Source organism: Protopterus annectens, chromosome 7.part1 (genome assembly GCF_019279795.1).
Source record: "Protopterus annectens isolate FY-2018-M chromosome 7.part1, PAN1.0, whole genome shotgun sequence".
Taxonomy (NCBI): domain Eukaryota; kingdom Metazoa; phylum Chordata; order Ceratodontiformes; family Protopteridae; genus Protopterus; species Protopterus annectens.
Genome location: NC_056740.1, coordinates 167,525,650 through 167,545,162, shown reverse-complemented (window position 1 = coordinate 167,545,162; position 19,513 = coordinate 167,525,650). Strand labels below are relative to the sequence as shown.

The following is a 19,513-nucleotide window of genomic DNA, read 5'->3' as shown; positions in this document are numbered from 1 at the left end:
GCCATCTGTAGCCTTGATGACATTCAGAATCCATCTTCCAGAAATATTCAGTTGCCAAAAAGAATTTTATCTCTGCGTCATGTAGAGGAGCCAGTTATCCCATGACATGCTTAGTATGGTTATTTTACACTGATAAGTGCATGTTACCTTAAAAACTTTGCATTTTTAGTATAGTGTTAATGTAAGTTACCTCATGGACTGTTTAGTCTGTGTTTTTGTATGTATATTATATGGTTGCTGTACAACGCATATACAATTCAGAATGTAGACATTTAGAAGGACAGTATCAGAATATAGACAGAAGTATACAAGCTGGTACTAGGACTGGGAGCGCAAGTATATGAGTTGGTATTAGGGCTGGTAGTGTGTTTATACAAGTGTTATTGGGTTGCAGTAAGTTAGCTTTAGAGTTGTGAATGTTAGGTGCATGTGTGCGCGCTTGCCTGTTTTATGTAGTGATGGTGTTGTATAAAATATTTTCTAAGGGAAGGTGCAAAGCTAGAGTTGAGCACTACTGAAGTGGTGCTGGGGAGCAAAACAGTTTAGTCAAAGTCTGATATTTTTAACAGACTAACCAGTATTTTTACATAGAACATTGCTTGTGTTGAGCATAGATTATGGTGAATTCATGAATGTCAGTGTTACTGTTGTGTCTGGGATGTTTTTTTAGGTTAAAGGTTGGTTGTGTATCAGTGTCAGAACTGTAGACATAGCAAAATATGATGTTCTTCGTGTTTCGCTGTTGCAGTCATCACATTTGGGTTATCTGCTTGCAGTAGCCCTCAGTCGGCCTGATTATCAAAGTCTTGGGTCCTGCGTCGGTTGCTGTCTCATCTTCCATGACATCAGGTAGTCAGGGGTATAAAACATGCAGCCGATGTTATTACATCAGTCTTTCTTGCCGTGCGGTGCCCGAAGCAGAAGCAGTTCGCAAGTGCTGGTCGGCCGACTCCTGAAATTTTCATTTTAGAGTTTCAGATCCGAAGTCTTCAACTAAGCTAAGTACCCCATTGGGGATCCTTTTTCTTGCTCTAAATTGATGTCCGTAAAAGTTAACAGTTGTATTTCTTGTGGAAAGCAAATACCTCATAAAGATTTTCATTCGTACTGCATACCTTGCTTAGGCCCAGACCACGACATACCTCGCTGTCTAATTTTGTGCCTTATTCAAACCTCGTACTATTCGTCATCAGTTCATTTACGCATCTAAATATTTTGGTACTCTGTTCAATTATCCAGAAATGGCTTCGGTAAGCCACCTGACTTCCGACATTCTGAAAAAAACGCAAAGATAGACAGACCACATAGGTCCGACGCTTCTCCTAAGCTAGTCGCCAGTTCGCTGGTAATCAGTGAGCCGCTTTCATAACCCCTGATACCCGCTACTTCAGATTCGCAGGTCTCTACTGAGACCCATTCAGAGTCTGGTATGCCGCGAGATGTTTCTTTGACTGTGGAACCTGCGAATGGCTCTACCTTGGATGCGTCCGGAGCCGCTGTGCAGGCACCGGTTTCTGAGGGTGTATTCAGGCCTACTGACTTGCATATTAAACCGACGCCATCTTCTTCTTCAAGGCCTAAAACTCGATCCATGCCTAGAAAACCAACTCCCAGACTGCATGGTCAGGCCCCTGTGCCTAAAAAACAAATGATAAGAATGGCTGAAGACCTTATTACTCTAATCAGGGGTAGCCACCCTTCCCCTTCTAAGAGACCTAGAATTGATTTTCCTTCTGATTCTTCTCATCAGGATTCTGAAATTTCTGTTTTCTCTGATGACCAGGATTTGCCCTTATCTACCTATGAGGATTCTGATGCAGAGGACTCCATTCCCTCTGCTTCCCCTCCAGAGGATTTTTCTTTTGGTGAAACCTTGCATACTCTTGGGGAGCATTTCCGCTGGGAAAGCCAGGATTACTTTGACTCCAAAAAGAGGCTTAGGGAATTCTTACTCCTGCCTCAACACAGGCCTTTAGCTATACCTCCTGTACTGGACATTGTAGATGATGCCTTCTCTGAATTTAGTCTGGCCCCTGGCACCTTACCTCCCGCTCCCATTAAACCTGATGGGTATTACAGGGTACTGGACTCTCACAAGTTCCTCTCTCAAAATCCTACTGCGGATCCTGAGACCATTTCACGGGGACCCAAGGGCATTAAGGCTACTACTGCCAAAAATCCTACCCCCTCTGATAGAGATTCCAGGGGTCTGGATAGATGGCGTAAGAAGGTATACACTTCTGCAACTTTGGCCATTAGGGCCTTAAACTGCCAGTATTGTATGTTAAAGTATCAGCAGCATATTATTGGATTGCATAAACAGAAAATTATGTTCATTCCTGACTGTGCTGAAAATAAAGAATTACAGGATTTAATGCATTCTGCTGAACAAGTTGGAAAACGTACTTTGCAATGTGGTTTTGATTTCATTAGAGGCATCTTGCAGGGCTGCTGTCACTGGGTCTGTACTTGGAAGGCATGCTTGGCTTAAGGAGTAATCTTTGCCAGATCATGTTAAAGCTAAATTACTGGATGCTCCTTTAAACCAAGACCGCCTGTTTGGCAACAAAGCAGAAGTAGTACTTAAAAAGATGGAGGAAAAAGCTAAATCTATGCAAACTGTTAAATATTTCCTGCAAGTACAGCCTCCCAGATTTAGTAGGCATTGGCCGTCTAAGAACTGGACCTTTTCTGCCTCTTCCAGGCCTTCAGTCCAAACCCAGAACCAGCAGAACACCCAGGCTTCAGTCCCAAGGTACTTACAGGCCTAAGCAGTGGGGGGGCTCCCACTTCCAAAGCAGGGAGTAGTAAGACTCCCCCCTATGGTAAACTGTCTCAATGACTTAACTTTAAACCTTCCAAGCCATGCTCAACTGACTGTTCCTTTAGGAGGAAAGTTTGCCCTGCATGTAAAAAATTGGGAACTCATTACCAAGGACAAATGGGTTTTATATATAGTTTCCCAAGGATACAGATTTCACTTCCATTCCTTATCAACCCCAAACGGTTGGCCAGACCTACCCCCAAATCAGTGGGCAGAGGCTCAAAAGCAAGTTCTCTTTCATTTAAGCATCAGGGCTATTCAACCTGTCCCAGAAGAAGAATGGGGGCAAGATTTCTACTCAAGACTTTTCCTGGTACCCAGAAAAGACAGTTGCCGGTGTCCTATCTTGGACCTGTCTGTCCTAAACACATTTTTGGTAATCCCAAAATTCAAAATGCTAACTCTTCATCAGCTGCTTCCCATGCTAGGCAAAGATGCCTGGTTGGCAACACTGGATTTAAAGGAAGCCTACCTGCACATTCCAATAAGGGAATCTTGCAGAAGATGCCTAAGCTTCAGAGCAGGCTACATGCACTATCTATCAGTTCTCTGCACTGCCCTAAGCCGAAATACCTAGCTCGTCATGGCATTTTGCAGGCAAAGAAATATTCAGATATACCCATACCTGGACAATTGCCTAATTCAGGCAGAAAGCCAGGACATACTATTAAGTCATCTGGCATTTGTAAAGAAATTGCTAACCTCTCTGGGGTACACCATAAACGAAAATAAATCACATCTTGTACCCTGCCAACAAATTGTATTCCTGGGAGCAAGCTTGAATAGAACTTCCCAGATGGCCTATCTCACGCCAGAGAAACCAGTTTAATTTGACAGCCTACTTCAAACTATTGGCCACAAAGACCCAGCTATCTGCAAGGAAAATACTGCAAGCCCTGGGGTTCATGGCCCCTTGCGTTCTACTAATTCCATATGCAAGACTGCATATGAGGAAATTACAATGGTATCTAAAAAGCCTATGGTGTCAACAGTCTCAGGATCTAGAATCAATGATTCCTATCATACCTTGTCTTCAGATAGTTCCTTTGGTGGGCAGAGGCCTGCCACCAAAACAAAGGACTGCTGTTCACTCTACCCCCTGCTACTCAAACTCTAATAGATGCATCAGACTATGCATGGGGGGCTCACTTGGCAGGGCAGTGCATTCAGGACAAATGGAACCAAAGTCAAATGCACCAAAGAAATGCTAGCTGTACAGAATGCTCTGACGGCCTTCAAGGACCATATTCTTCCAGGACAATTATTGGTAAAGACAGACAAACACCACTTATGTGGTACATAAACAAGCAAGGGGAACCCACTCATACCCTCTCTGCAGACTAGCCATGGCTCTATGGAACACAGCCTTGAGCTACCAAGTGCGCCTACAGGCTCAATTCCTGCCAGGAAAGCTAAATACACTGGCAGACGACCTAAGCAGAAATCTCATGGACTCACACGAGTGGAAACTGGAACCAAAGATATTCAACATGTTGAGAAACAAATGGGGGAGCCGAGAGATGGACCTGTTTGCCTCCCCCAGAACTACCAATTGGACAATTTCTGCACAAGGACTCCCCACAAACCAGCTTGGAAAGTGGATGCTCTGTCCTTCAACTGGAAAAACCTATCAGTTTATGCCTTTCCCCCTCTGCCTCTCCTCTCCAAGGTGCTACTAAAGATCAAACAAGACAAACCACAAACCAAGGACAATACGGATTGCACCAGACTGGCCACGCCAACACTGGTGTACCCCCTTTTGCGCAGTGTCACTGCTGGCACCATGGCACCTGCCTCAGACCCACTGCCTGACTATCCCAGAAGGAGGGCCAGATTCTGCACCCACAGCTTCAAACCCTGAACCTGGCAGCCTGGCTAATTACCTGATCTATCCATTACCATCCCTCAGTAAGCAAGTGATGGATGTCCTTCTGGAGGCAAGGAGACCTAGTACTAGAAAATCCTATGCTGAAAAATGGAAAATATTCTGTTCCTGGAGCCAAACTCAGGGCATGGGCCCAGCAGTGCCCAATTTGCCTCATATTCTTCAATACGTATCTGAGATGCTTCACAAGGGCCTTTCCTTTTCCTCCATCAAAATTTATGCCTCTGCCATTTCAGCCCGTTACAGTACAGAGCCACCCCTCTTCTCTCATCCACTGCTGAAGCAATTCCTCAGAGGGGCCAAAAACTTAACACCCAGGAGAGCCTCTACTCCAGCCTGGGACCTTAACTTTGTATTAGAAAAACTCACTGTACCTCCCTTTGAGCCAGCTGCAAATGCAGAGTTGAAATTCCTTTCTTGGAAAACAGCCTTCCTTCTAGCCGTCACTTCAGCTAGAAGGGTGTCTGAATTACAGGCCCTCATGGCTGTGGAGTCTTTCATCATCTTTCATGCGGACAGGGTGTCCCTCAGGACCAGTCCCTCCTTCATACCCAAGATTGTATCCAGTGTGGCCCTTAATCAGTCCATTCATTTGCCAACCTTCTTTTCTAATCCACAGAATAAAGGGGAATGAATACTGCAGTCATTGGACTTGCACAGACAACTTAGATTTTACTTGGACAGAACTACAACTTAGATTTTACTTGGACAGAACTAAGCCTCTCAGGAAATCTGAACAGCTGCTGGTTGCATTTGCTGCAGGGGTAGAAGGGGAAGGCCATTTTAAAGCAAACCATTTCTAAGTGGATAGGCCGTTGCATTCACTTCTGCTGTAAGCACCATGGAAAACCTACCCCACAGGGGATAAGACCACATTCAACCAGGGCTGCATCTACCTCTACAGCCTTTCTCAGAGGTGTCCCTAACAGGGACATCCTAGAAGTTGCTACCTGGAGTTCTGTACATACCTTCACCAAGCATTACCACTTGCCAATTTTTTCTAAATCCAGAGCTGCCTTTGCCACTGCAGTCTTGCAGGGCCTTATAGCTGGTCCTAATGCTATCTAATTACCTCCTCCCATCCTTAGCTTTGGGAATCTACCCAAATGTGATGACTGCAACAGGGAAACATGAAGAACATAGTACAGTTGTGTACACTTACCATAAATGTAGATGTTCGAGTGTATTCACTGTTGCAGTCCTGGTTACACTCCCTCCAGCCCCCTGACTTCTATTGTCTATACTTCTATTCTTGTTTATTATGCTTAAAGCTTTTTTGGTGTATTTGCTTTTTTGTTGGAGGTGTAACCTTGTATATAATTGCTTCCCATTATGGGGGTACCTGACATCTGGGGCAAGAAAAACTGATGTAATAGCGTTGGCTGCATGCTTTATACCCCTGACTACCTGACATCATGGAAGATGAGACAACAACTGAAGCAGGAGCCAAGACTTTGATAATCAGGCCGACTGAGGGCTACTGCAAGCAGATAACCCAAATGTGATGACTGCAGCAGTGAATACACTCGAACATCTACATTTATGGTAAGTGTACACAACTGTACTTTTCTTCATAGTCAGTGTTACAGTACTGATTCTTGGGTCTTCCTGCCATGCAAAAGCCCATGACCAGCTCTATTTCCAGAGTCTTCACATCAATAGCCGACAGACATCAGCATACTAAATGTCACGGTATAAAAAAGGACATCAGTTAGTGCTGTCTTCTTTCTAGTCATCCAGCCCCGATGTGCTTCATATGTGCCTAGTACAGTTATAGTCCATCTGTTAGCTCATTTTCTCACTGCCTTCTTCCATCCAGTTAAGTACCTCATTGGGGAATTTTTTTTGTTAATTTTATGTTCAGAACAATTGCCTGAGGATTGGGAAGCAAATTCCATGCAAAGATTTTCACTCATTTTATCTGTTCTGCTTTGGGGCTAAGCATGATCTCTAACTGTCCTGACTGTGCAAATTTACACATGGAAACTGTAAAATGTAGGGCCACGGGACTAGCCACCCATATGAAGTCCTCCTTTTTGGCTTCACCAGCGGCATTGCAATCCACTGCTACTGCAGGGCCTCCACAAGCTTTGTTGTTGGCTAGCATCATTTTAAAAAATGAAAGGACATAAAGGCTAAGGATCCTGATGTTACCAAAAAAGCTCAGACTCTGTCACAAGTTTACTGATGACTCTGGTGAGGCACCTGTGCAGCCTCCTAGTTCAGTGACTCCTAGGCCTGAAACCTCTGGTGTGACCCCTCAGGAGGTCGCCATGGTGTCCTGCCTACCTGCAAATACTGCCATGGCATGAATGGTTTGGTTGGAAGTCGCGCAGCAAACGTCATTTTCCAATGTCTGCGCAGTGGGTCTCATGGGAGAATCGTTGTCTTTCTGAGCTACTGAAGCTATAACCAAAGTTATGATCAAGTCACCCCTTTAAAATGGACACCAAAACCGAAGTAAACCACTTTTTAATTGCTACCTCCACTGTCTACTTCTCAGACCGAAGTTCAAGATCTTCTCCAAGTAGCACAGGAGTTTATGGCCTTTATGAAATAGAGAACCCTGTCATGCTTCTAGGACTGAGGCCTCCCTATTAAAAGAAGCAGGGATGTAGCTTTCAGGAAGAGGAAAATTCCTCTAGCACTGACAGAAAGAACTGTCTTACTGTGGCCATTTACCACCACAGACTTTACCCTGACTAGTTCTTTTCTGCCCCCCCCGACCTTTCCTACAAGGATACCCTGTGTATAATGAAGGAGGCTTTCAGCTGAGAAAGTAAGTGGTTATTACATGCTCTCACCTACTACAGGGAGCTGCTACGTTTGCCATCATCTAGGCCACTGTCTATTCCTGTGGTACATTGTGTTGGATGTAATCTTTGAAGACCTTGCTTTACACCGAAATTCTGTATCCCCTGCTCCTAGGAAGCCAGACAGGTTTTACAGTGTGCTTGAATCTCATAAGCACTTCTACAAAAGCCCAAAGCTGACCCTACTGTAGTCTGCATTGGATCTAAAAAAGCTGTACCTAAGAGACCAACAAGTCATCTGTAACCAACAGATTTGGGAAGAAAGCTTATACCTCTGCCACCCTGACAGTGAGAGCTTTGACTTGTTGATTCCATATGTTAAAACAGCTTGCCTCTCTTCAGGACAAGGTAAACTCTATTGTGGATAGAACTGTATCTAAGGAAATCAATGAGAAAGCCAGAGAGACTTTACAAGTCTCCAGACACTCCCTAAAATGTGGCTATGAAGCCTTAGATGCTTCTTGCAGAGCAGCTGCCAAGGGTTCTATCCTATGCCAGCATGCATGGCTCAGGACCCAGCCCTTGTCCGAATAGGTAAAAGCTGAACTACTGGCTGTCCATTAGACAAGGAATTTTTGTGTTGGTCCTCCAGCTAAACATGTTTTTGATCAGTTGGATAAAAAGGAAAGCAAATTAAAATTGTGAAAAAAATCGACATGTCTCTGAACTCAAGTTACATTAGGATTTACCCTTCTAAACCTTGGACTTTTCCTACCTAGACAAGACAAAGGGAGGCCTTCCCTTGGTATAAGGCAAAGACAATCCAAGGCATTGGCAACCAGGACAATCACACAGAGCAGGGAGCTTCATGAAGCCCACCCAACACAGAACAGCTGTGACTCTATTCTACCCCAGTCTCCCTTACCTCTTCCTACCCTACCCTCCAAGCCCATGGCAGAAAGATTCTCTCCTCTTTTTCCTAAACCAGTGGAAAACCATCCCCAGGGGCCAATGGATCCTCAGCATCATGGAGAATGATTATTATATCCAGTTCAGAGAAGTATCATTGTTGGGCATTCCAAAAGAAATCTTCTTGCCACCTATCTACAGGGTGCATCCAGGGATCCATCCAGACTGTCCCTCCAGGACAACAGGGAAAAGACTTTTACTCAAGGATATTTCTTGTTCCAAGTAAATAATGCACCTGGAGGCCCATCTTGGACCTGTCAAAGCTAAACAAGTTCCTCAGCATAGTAACATTCAGAATGCTTACGTTGCAATAACTACTGCCAGTTGATCTTCCAAGATGCCAGTATGATCACTCTAGACCTGAAAAAAAAAATTCCTCATAGCAGGCAGTCACAAAGGTGCCTATGATTTGTAGCAACATGTTCTCATGTCAATTTATATGCTTTAACAATTTGTGCTATCTTTCTGCCAGAGTTTTCAGAAAATGTCTAGCTTCTCTGATTGCACATTGCAAAAAGAACTCTAGGGGTTTGTATTTGCTACTACATAATGACTGTCTCATTCAGGGAAGATCTAAATCAGAGACCCTAGAATCTTTGCAGATCACTGTAGACTGCTTTCAGTTTGGTCTCACGTTAAATCTTTAGAAAATCTCAAACTCTTCCTCAAACAAGGATCCTCTTTCTGGAAGTCCTTGTAGATTTGGTTCAACAAAAAGCCTTGCTTCTTCAAGACAAGATTCCTGATAGGCTGTCTGACCAGTCTGCTTCCCAAGCAGCTGATCACTGCAATAGAATTCCCGAGGATACTGTGATACATGGCATCCTGCATTCTCATAATCCCACTTGCAAAGTTGCACATGAGGGAACTTTAAGTGGTTCCTGAAAAATGCTTGGGAACATCATTCCCAACCCTTGGAAACCCTACTGCCTCATCTTCCATGCCTGATAAAAGGAACACATGGTGGAAGACCACCATACAGAGGAAACCAGGGATGCAGATGTAGACAAGACCATAACCACAGACAGTTCAGAAATAGCTTGGAGGGCCCACTTTGGATCCCTGAAAATGCAGGGGTATGTGGTGCCCACAGCAGAGAAAGTGGCACATAAATCAGAAGGAGCTATTAGCAGTTTCCCTGGCTGTAAAAACTTTTCAACAGAACTTATGCCCAGCGACCTTGCAAATCTGGAGTGACAACACCACAGTGATGTGGTGCATAAATGAGCAAGGAGGAACTTTGTCTTGCCCTCTCTGCAGCCTTTCCCAGAAAATGTGGATGCTGTCTCAAGAAATAGGGCTGACCCTCATAACTTCTTATATTCCAGGTCGGAACAATACCCTGGCACATTCTCTTAAGCAGAGACCTTCTAGAGTACTACAGATGGATGTTGGAGAGAGAGGTCTTCCGGGACCTAACCTCCCAATGGGGGATCCCCTCAGAATACCTGTTCACCTCTCAACACAACAAACAGCTACAGAAGTACTGCTCTAGAACACATCAGACAGGAACCTGGAAAATAGATGCATTCTCCTTCACATGGACAGACTGGTTCCTCTATGTATTTCCGTCCTTGCCCCTGATCCCCAAGGTACTGATGTACTTCCCATTCTAAGGGAAGCAAGGAAGCTTAGTACCAGGAAATCCTGCCTAGCAAAATGGAAAATATTTTCCACCTGGTGTCACTGCAATGACACTGATCTTACTCAAGCAGACATCAGTTCAGTATTGCAGTAGCTGTCAGGTCTCTTTATATTAGGACTTCCCAATTCCATTTTTAAAGTACATGCATCTGCAATTTCAGCTTGCCTGAACAATGCTCCACCTATCTTTTCAACCCCCAATGTGAAACTTTCCCTAAAAAGGTGATTCACTGGATAGCACCCAGAAGGACCTCAGTTCCACCTTGGGATGTAAATTGTCTTAAAATGAAAAACAAACCAAAAAAAAATTTTCCTCGCTTTGAACCTGCAGCCACTACTTCTCTTCTCTAATGATGCCCACCTGGAAGACTGCCTTCATCATAGTTGTGACTTCAGCTTGGAGAGTTGCTGAGCTGCAAGCCCTCATGTGTTAAGAACCTGTCTTCCATAGAGATATGGTCACGCTTGGAACAAACCCATGTTTTTTTGCTTAAATGGTATCAGGACTTCCATTAAACCATGCTCTCCACCTGCCAGTCTTCTACCCAAATCCAGAGACCTGGGCAAAGCAAGTCCTTCATACCCTGGTTGTGCAAAGGCAGGTACTATCTAGACATGACAAAAAGCCCTAGCCTGATGGCTTCCACAGATGGTAAAAGGGGCAAACCTGTCTAAATACAAACCATCTCTAAATGGATACCTAACTGCATTAAGTTCTCTTACTCACACCAGAGAAAGAATTTACCTTGGCATATTAAAGCCCACTGTACCAGATATGTGGTGACTACCACTGCTTTCCTCAAAGGAGCTCCTACCCAGGCCATCTTAGAGGCAGCCACATGGAACTCAGGGCACATCTTCACAAAGCACTAACTTTGGCAATGCCTCCACGGCAAAAGCAGGTTTCAGTTCTGCCATCCTGCAGAAAATTTCCTGAGGTCATACAGATGAACCACATCCCAATTTTAGGCTTTGGAAGTCTCTCAAGTATCAGTACTACAACATTGAATATGAAGAACATTGTACAGTTGTGTCCCACTTCCCATAATTGTCAAAAACCAAGCCATGTTAAAGTAGATTAATGTTGCAATACATACTGCCACTCTTTCTGTCTTTTGACCCCCTTGTAGGATGAAAGATGAGTTATCTGCAGATGGTCCTCTTACCTCCATCATCCCCTCTCTGCCTCCTGTGATTTTTCTACTTTTGATTCCAGTACAGACAGCTGGGGAGGCAGTGTTGTCATCAGGCATCAGATTGCTTGTTCACTGATTAGAAAGGCCTACATATGGTGCCAAAGGACACCCTTCTTTATAACCTGACGCCCTGTTCAGATATCCTTGGCCTAGGGATGATGCAAAGACTCTGGGAATCTGGTTGGTCATGGGCTTCTGCATGGCAAGAAGAACCATGAATCAGTACTACATCACTGATCTAGTCAAACAGCTGCAATTATAGTAAGTGGTACTCAACAATACTTTATTTAGATGGCCATTAAACCACAATTTTTTGTTACTTAATATTGAGATGCCACTGCACTTGCATTAATATAACATTTATAACAATGTTGTGATTGCTGTTTTTCTTCATCTCTGCTATTGTTTTACCTTGCAATTTCATGGTGGAAATGGATCCTTATGACTAGCCCACCTGCTTGGATGCTAATTTATGTATTTTGTGACGTGATCTGCAGAATTGTTTGACTTTTTTCCCTTTTCTTTATTCCTTAGTGCCGGAGAAACAACTTACCAACTTGAAAATGCAAGCAGTCTCAGACTGGAAGTACAAAAGCTGTATGAATTAATAGACGCACTAAGGTGAGAGAACCAACTAAGGAGGCATTGTTTGTTGGTAGTACCAGATGTCAGCTCTGTCTGTCATGGTACGTTAATGGATTATCTGCAGAATTAGTTACCCAGAGACTAAAATAAAACTGGACTCCAGAAAAGATGAGTGAGCTACACTTCACATATTAAATTGTTAACTTAAGAAGCTAATAAAAGTAAATAGTGTGGGAAGAAATAGCCAGGGAATTGTTATGGCTAGGCTTGTAATAGGCCCTAGGGATGATAGCCTAGTAACCTATGAACCTAATTTTAAGTAGATGTTTCACTCCTGGTTTTCATAACACTTGTTGAATTTACTTTTGCTAATTTGGGATGGTTAAATATACAGTAAGAGAACAGTGAAATAAAAATAAATTCCCGAATAACTCATCCTTTGCTGTGCAAGTTGCATTACAGCTGTGTCATTCACCAGTTCTTTCACCTTTCAGCAGCTAGCTGGTGGAGGTAGTGTCATACTGTATTGCTTTATTTTGTAAATGTTAGGTTATGTCATCATCAACCCCCTTTTTTGTCATTTTCTACATGTGGTCAGAGTGTTGGCTGTCACCATCTGTCTATTAAAACCCATTCTTTTGCCTTCTTCGATATTCATGCGACTGCTGCAGGTTGTTTCTCACACAATCCATCCACCTCTTTGCTGGATGTCCTCACTTCCTCTTGCCCTTCTTCCTGTCTGGCCCAAATCATATTCACCAGATTGTCTTCTCCATTTCTGCACTTGTGCCGAAAAATATTTCTGGGACTTTGAACTACTGCAAGACTGCACAAATCCGCTTTCTTGGGACCTTGTCATATGCTTTCTCCAAGTTTAGGAATGCCCAATTTGACTCTTTCCTCATCTCTAGATTCTTCTTGGTTACATATCTCACTGCAAACATTGGGTCAGTTGTGCTGCATCCTGATCTGAATCCAAACTGCTCATCTCCCATTCGTTTATCAATCACCATTTCCAGAACTTTCATGCATTATGACAGGAACTTGATACCTCTGTACTACCCACAGTTGTGAATGTCTGCTTTATTGAACTCTGCCATTATTATATTCTCTAATCTAGGTTATTCCATTCTCTCTGCACTGCTGTGAATACCCTCGGGAGCCACTTCTGCTATCTCACCCAGCATCTTTGTCATGTCTGCTGTGACGTCATCTGACTGTTACTTTCCCTGACTTCATAGAACAGCAGTAAGGAAATTGGTGAGCTCCTCTTCTCTCATTGTAGGTTGTGTCTGGCAGAGTAATAAAGCAGTGACTGTGACCTGAGATTGATTAGTGACTTGAGATGGAGGAGCTCACCTGATAGGTTGGAAATGAGTCGCTGACATTGACTTGCACATCATGAGGGGAAAAAGGTAGTCAGGCTCACTAGAAGCTTGTTTTCATTGCACTAAATACCACCAGTAGTAGTAAAGCTGGATCTTGAGTACACATAATAAGCAGTGTAAGGTGTAACCAGCATGATAGGGGAGTTAGAGCATACATACCTGTATTGCTTTCTGGTTGTTAGCTTCCTTTCTGCTCAGCTCCATCCCTAACTTCGAGCTACTTCAGCAGTTTGGCACCATGATTCAAACTCAGGGGTAAACTGGGTGAATCCCAGTGGTCCAGGGTAATGGGAATGCATGAGTAATGGAGCAGCAAAGGAATTTATTTATTTATTTTATTTATTTACATTTGTTGACTGGGAGTGTCCGACTGGACGTAGGTCCATTTTCAGCGGAGCCCGGGGAGAAAAGCTCCACAGTTGAAATAAGCTGTAGTTACATTGGATTACATAGTGATTAACAATTTAACATAGCAATTAATTACAAACATATTTACAGATGAACATAGTAAAGAAGGCTGATAGTTGTCAGGTCTGTGGGCAGGAAAATGACACTTAAAAATAAGCAAGATTGATCTTTGTTTTTGACTGCTTACTAGGTGCTCTTACTCTATTTCTGGGATTGAGTTCTTTGCTTGTACTGTATGGTTTGCTTAACATTGCATTACAGCTGAATTTTATCAGACAGCTCTGATTTTCAGTGTATCCTCTTCTGGATGCTAAATGAACCACAAACCTCCAGTATTCAACAGCTGCCAAATAGATACAAAAATAATGAAATTAAGTCCAGAAATATCAAGGCAGCACCAGCAGAAATCCAAATTTGGATATTCTCAAAATACTCTCCAACAGAGTTTCTTCAGCCAGGGGCTAAGTTTATTCACAAGCAGATAAAAAAACGATAAAACAGGTGAGCGTTTTCACAAACCAACTATTTGCTTCATCAGGCCATCACATTAGCTCTCCCATCACCCCCTTAAAAATACTCATACATGACAAAATGTTCAAACTAACCATTCACACATTACAACCAAATGCCTTCAGAATTTAAAGCACTGACCATCTAATAATGCAAGTGATGCACACTAAAAACCTTAACATAATATATACACATACATACATACATACATACACACACACACACACACACACACATATTTCAGGACAAGGGAATTATTTCAACAACTTCCTATTCTTCACTTTAGGGGTAATTGCTATATGTTCATTCAACCCCTTTTCCAAATGTGCCCCCAAATTCACGATCTATTTAAGTCCCTTCTCCTGTTGTTCCACTGATATTGCTCATCCGAACATCCTCCTTAACCAATTCCAATACACTAAGCCTAAGTTGGTGGTCAGCTGCATATTTTCACACATGCTTAGCAATAGCACTAATTCTGTCCTCTCTTCAAACAATAAATATAGTCTCTAATACGTTCCCTCAAACGTCTGGTCATTTTACCTACGTAAAGCACTTTACAACATATACAGTGGGCAAGATGCACTAAATTTTTACTATTACAGTCCACATCAACTGTAACTGTATATCTTCTTGCTGTATCAGGGTGTTCAAATACCAAATCCTCAAGTATATGCACAATAATTACAGTTGTTACATCATCTTGTTCCCCCACCATGCGTATGAACCCTTGCATCACTACTACTAGGATAACACTGTCTTTGTTTGACTCTGCTTGTGAATAAAGTAAGTCCTTGGCTGAAGAAACGGTGTTGGAGAGCATTTTGAGAATATCCAAGTTCGGACTTTGATTTCTGCCGGTGCTGCCTCTTTTTTTATTGGTTTTCTTTTGCACATCACGACAGTTTTTAAGGCTAGGACAGTTGCATATATTAGCAAGACTGAGTCATGCGTTCAACTTAGACTTCCTTTTCAGAAAGTTCATGCCAACATAAATTCTGTATATGCTTCTGATTGATTTTTAATTTGATTTTTTTCATTTGTTGATGAATTTCATACCTTCCAGGAGGATTACTGTAACAGTAAATTTTAGCATTTGAGTTTCACCCACCTTTGATAATAAACATTTTAGATCACTGTTGCAACAGCCTAAGCAATTTGGGGTCCTACACCCAGTGACCAGCCAGCTTTCAAAGCTTAAGGGCATCTTCTACAGCCTCTGTCAGGAGCTTGAGAAGCTCCAATATAAAGACAGAACAGCAAATTATTTAGAGCTTTTTTTGCCACCAATGAGTTCTCCTGAGGGCCCAGTGAACCTCTTGGTCAGCTAACTTTCCAGTAAATTTTAAGTTCAAGTAAAACTTATTTTTTTTCTAACTAAAATGTTTGTTTACTAGGAAGCTGCATGTTGTTGGGACTGTCACAGCATGTCTAAGGGAGTTTGTGTATAAATTGATTTTAACTACAAAGTTCAAATAATCTAATTTTTGACAGGATTTTCTTAGAGGTTTTTCTAGTCTTGTGGATTTGGGGCAGGATACTATGCTTGTCAAGGACTGTCAGTGGTTTACTTCCCTCAGTTCTCCTTGTTCATAACTTTATCTTTTACCAACTAGTCCAGGCTTCACTGTCCACCTTGGTGTCATTCTCCGCTAACCTATGAAGCAGCTACCGTGTCTGCAGTGTCTCCTTGTGTTTGCAAGGTGGAGAAAGCTGTTGGGGGGTCTTTGGGTAAGACTGTTGTGGCCACTCTTGGTTCCTCAAACCTCTCATTTTATTCTTCCCGGTCCCCCTAGTATTGCAGCTGTAGCCATGATAGGGCTGATGGATAGTCACATCCTCTGTAGCTGTAGTGATGCCATTGAGCAAGAGAGCACCACTCTTCTCATTCTCAGGGGAAGGGGTAGGTGAAGGCTCCTCACTTGGCCAGAATAGGCATCCTGAATATTGTAAAAAGCTTCTTAAAAATATATATATCAAAACTGGTCTTCATTATTTTGGATTCATCTTGTGTTTTACATTTTTTTCTCTCCTACAAAGTCTGTAAGCTTTGTCTGGTTTGAGATGAGAAACTAAGGTGAATGGTTATACTTAGTGTCCAAACTACCTTCTGTTATTACAGAAGGCAGATAGTTAAGGCTAAAGCTACATCCACACTGTTTCTAAGTAACCTTTTAGTGGAATGCATAGCAGCAGCTTATTCTTTCCAGTATACTTTTGCTAAGCATTACAACTTTGACTCAGTTTTCTATGAGTAGAGCATCATTTGGGTCGGACATTCTTAAATGTTTACTGTTGTAGGCCACCCAAGTTAACTGGAGACTCTCTGTCCTGATGCTCCTCTGTCTGAACACTACCTGAAAAATACCCAGGTTATGTACTTATTGGAACATTAGCTTTCTATGGCATCTGTCTAGATTTTGGAACAACCTGCTTTCCCTACCTCTCCAACTTGCCCTTTTCTTAAGGGGGCTGTAAGTTGACTTGCACTTGTGTTTTTACTGTTCTCTTTCTGGGTAAAGTTAGTTGTGTTATATGGAGGATACAGCAGCACAAGGAAGTTATGGGGTAGGGAGTAACTTGAGTTTGAGTTTTTTGCTGTCTGCAAAAAGTTCACAAAGGTACTTTGGAAGGACCATATTGACCACGAATAAGTAGTTTAACGGTGATAAAACACAATGTAAACGCCTTAACATATTCACCATGTTTTCATCTGTAAACCAGACTTCATCAGATGTGAAAAACATACAAGAATAAAATACTTAAATACAGAAGCCACTTAACTACCAATAACATTAAAAATTCAATTCTCCTAATTAAAAAAGTTTAAAAAAGTAACCCTACAGTAACCCAATCTGCAACATAGACATTATGGACAGCTATCAATTCAAACAATAGCTAAATGATGTGGTGTGGAAATAGTAAAAAATGATAAAATAACATTGAGCAAGCTCATTCCTAAAATCCTAATCTTCCTATCTAGTTCAAAACAATGAATTGTGTATATATTGAGATTTGTATTATTCCCCTTTATAGTTCCTTTTGTCTCTGTTTTTACATTATAATACAGTATATTAGTGGCATCAAAATTAATTCTTCATATGGTTATATTTTATGTTCATTGTTTTGAACTAGATGGGACAGTTGTATTGACATTTTATAATTTTTTTATAGTTTGTTTTTATTATAATTTCTTACTATTTCCATAATTGAATCTTTAATGTTGATTGGTAGTTTTTAAGGGGCTTTTGTATGCGTTTTATTCTTGCATGTTTTTCACACCTGATAAAGTCTGGTTTAGAGACAAAACACAGTGAATGGTAAGGCTTTCAAGTTATGTTTTGTCAGTGTTGAACTATTTCCTAGTGGCCAGTCTGGTCCTTCCAAAGTGCCTTTGTGAACCTTTTGAGTTTTTCCTAGTAGCTTTAGCACTTTCTTTTTTTTGATTTCTTGTCAGTTTTTTGTTGTCACTAGAGCGTGCCATAGGCACCAGTCCTGATGTTCCAGTGTCTGTCAGCATTCTGGTAAGTACCTAACTTGCGATCCAATGTTGTCTTTTCCATCTGAGTTCAACCTGTGAGTTGTCAGATCCATGATCAGCCATTCCCAAAGACTTCAGCCCCCAAGCTTCACCTTCTGTACCTAATATACTTTGCTGTCTACAGAGTTGCCCCTGATCTCATTTCCTGTCTTCCAGGATAGCAGCTAGATCTCTTGCTGAACAGTGTATATTCTTTTTTACATGCTTTTTGGCACCTATTTCATCTGTTTCTCTGCCCTTGTTATTTTAGGATAGATTCTGTATTTTTGCCAACATTGGAGTAGGGGTCCTGCCTTTGATCTTGTGGTGGCAGCAGCCACCAAAAAAAAGGACATTTTTGAAGAGTTCATTGGTCAACTCCCACCCCACCACTCAACAGGAAATATTGGGCATTGGACCTTTGAGGGAAATACTGCTACACATCAGCCACCTTTGTGCTGAGAACATTTAATTACCTTTTTTTTTTATACGAGTTCAACAGGATATCATGGCTGAAGTGTCAAGATGGTTGACACAACAGGCTTCCGACTCTGACTCTGGAGACACAGTAGTGCACATTGCATTCTGTTTCTGTTGTGCCCATGTGTCTGTTCTCTAACGCAGCCGATGGCACTTCCTGAGCTGCTGTGGCCAGCACTGCCATGCATCACCATGCTTGGATAAGGTTATACAACTCTGTGAAGTGCTTCAAGGAGCCCTTTATTAACCCTCCTTTTTTATGGTTCTTCACTCTTTGTGCTGAAGATTAAAGATGCATTGACCAGAAGCGAGCAAGATGGAAAGACACTGTCTGCATTTTGCCACCCTCCCATGGAACTTCTCGAGTATCCAGAAATGGGGACGACGACAAACCTCTCTTTCAGGAAGTGCAGCTGTCTTTTTAGGGTGCTCGGTGCACAGATCCCCTTGCATTGGGGGTGGGGGGCAACCAGAATGAGGTGGTCTACAGAACCAGGCTTTCCACACAGCCTTTTCCAGGAGGCCTTTCCAGTGTTACTGAAGGGTTGCCAAACTCTTCTGCTCTGGATGCAATTTGTGATCACTTGGAGGTACACCTGGAAGCTTGGAAAATCAGCATCTTGGACACAGTGGTGTTGAGTCATATCCTTTACACGGCTCCATTTTTATTTCTGCCAAAGGAAAATGCCAAACACAAGCACCTTCTGGACATGCCCCACCCCTTCAGAGTGATCGAGATTCAAAAGCTGTTAGCGAATAGTCATCCAAGAGGTCCCCAAAGATGTAATCTCTGGGTCTATTCCATGTTCATTTTGGTTCCAAAGAACACTTACCTCAGGCCAATTTTGGATTTAAGCAAGCTGAGTCAGTTTGTAGAACATACCAAAGATATCCTTACATTTCACTGTTGCAGTATTCTTTACAATAGGGAATCTCCTGCCATGGGCGGTCCGATGTCCAGCCTGCATACTAAAGCCTTTACGTTGCTTTAAGGTATGCCGTACATCACAAGTATGCTTCCCACGTATAATGTAGGCCATAAAGATGTCATCTGGATGTACCATCCACAGAACTTTGCCGTCAGTTTGAATGCCATCGTTTTGTCATCGCTCTGAGCACCTACTTCATTGCTGGTTCACCAAGCAGTTTCAGAGAAATGCCCCAGTGGGGTTTTTTGCTCTTATCTTTTTTAATTTTGTTTATTGCTGGTCAGGTTTCATGCCATCCAGAAAGGGTAAATCCCAGTGCAGGAGACAGATTCCACATAGACCGTCACAAGCGGTGCTTATTTTGTCTCTGTGCTTCCTAGGATTTTACATTGTCAGGCTTTCATCCAAAAGACTCACAGTGG

General features: G+C 42.4%; 1 protein-coding gene across 1 annotated transcript in view; it reads left to right on the top strand.

Annotated features, from left to right (window-relative positions):
* Positions 1-19,513, top strand: part of RBSN (rabenosyn, RAB effector) — a gene marked incomplete in the record, with an annotated part of 650,407 nt that overhangs the window by 460,937 nt on the left and 169,957 nt on the right. Inside the window, 1 exon segment of the mRNA XM_044078624.1 lies at positions 11,806-11,892. Within this exon segment, the coding sequence (XP_043934559.1) occupies positions 11,806-11,892 (87 nt within the window).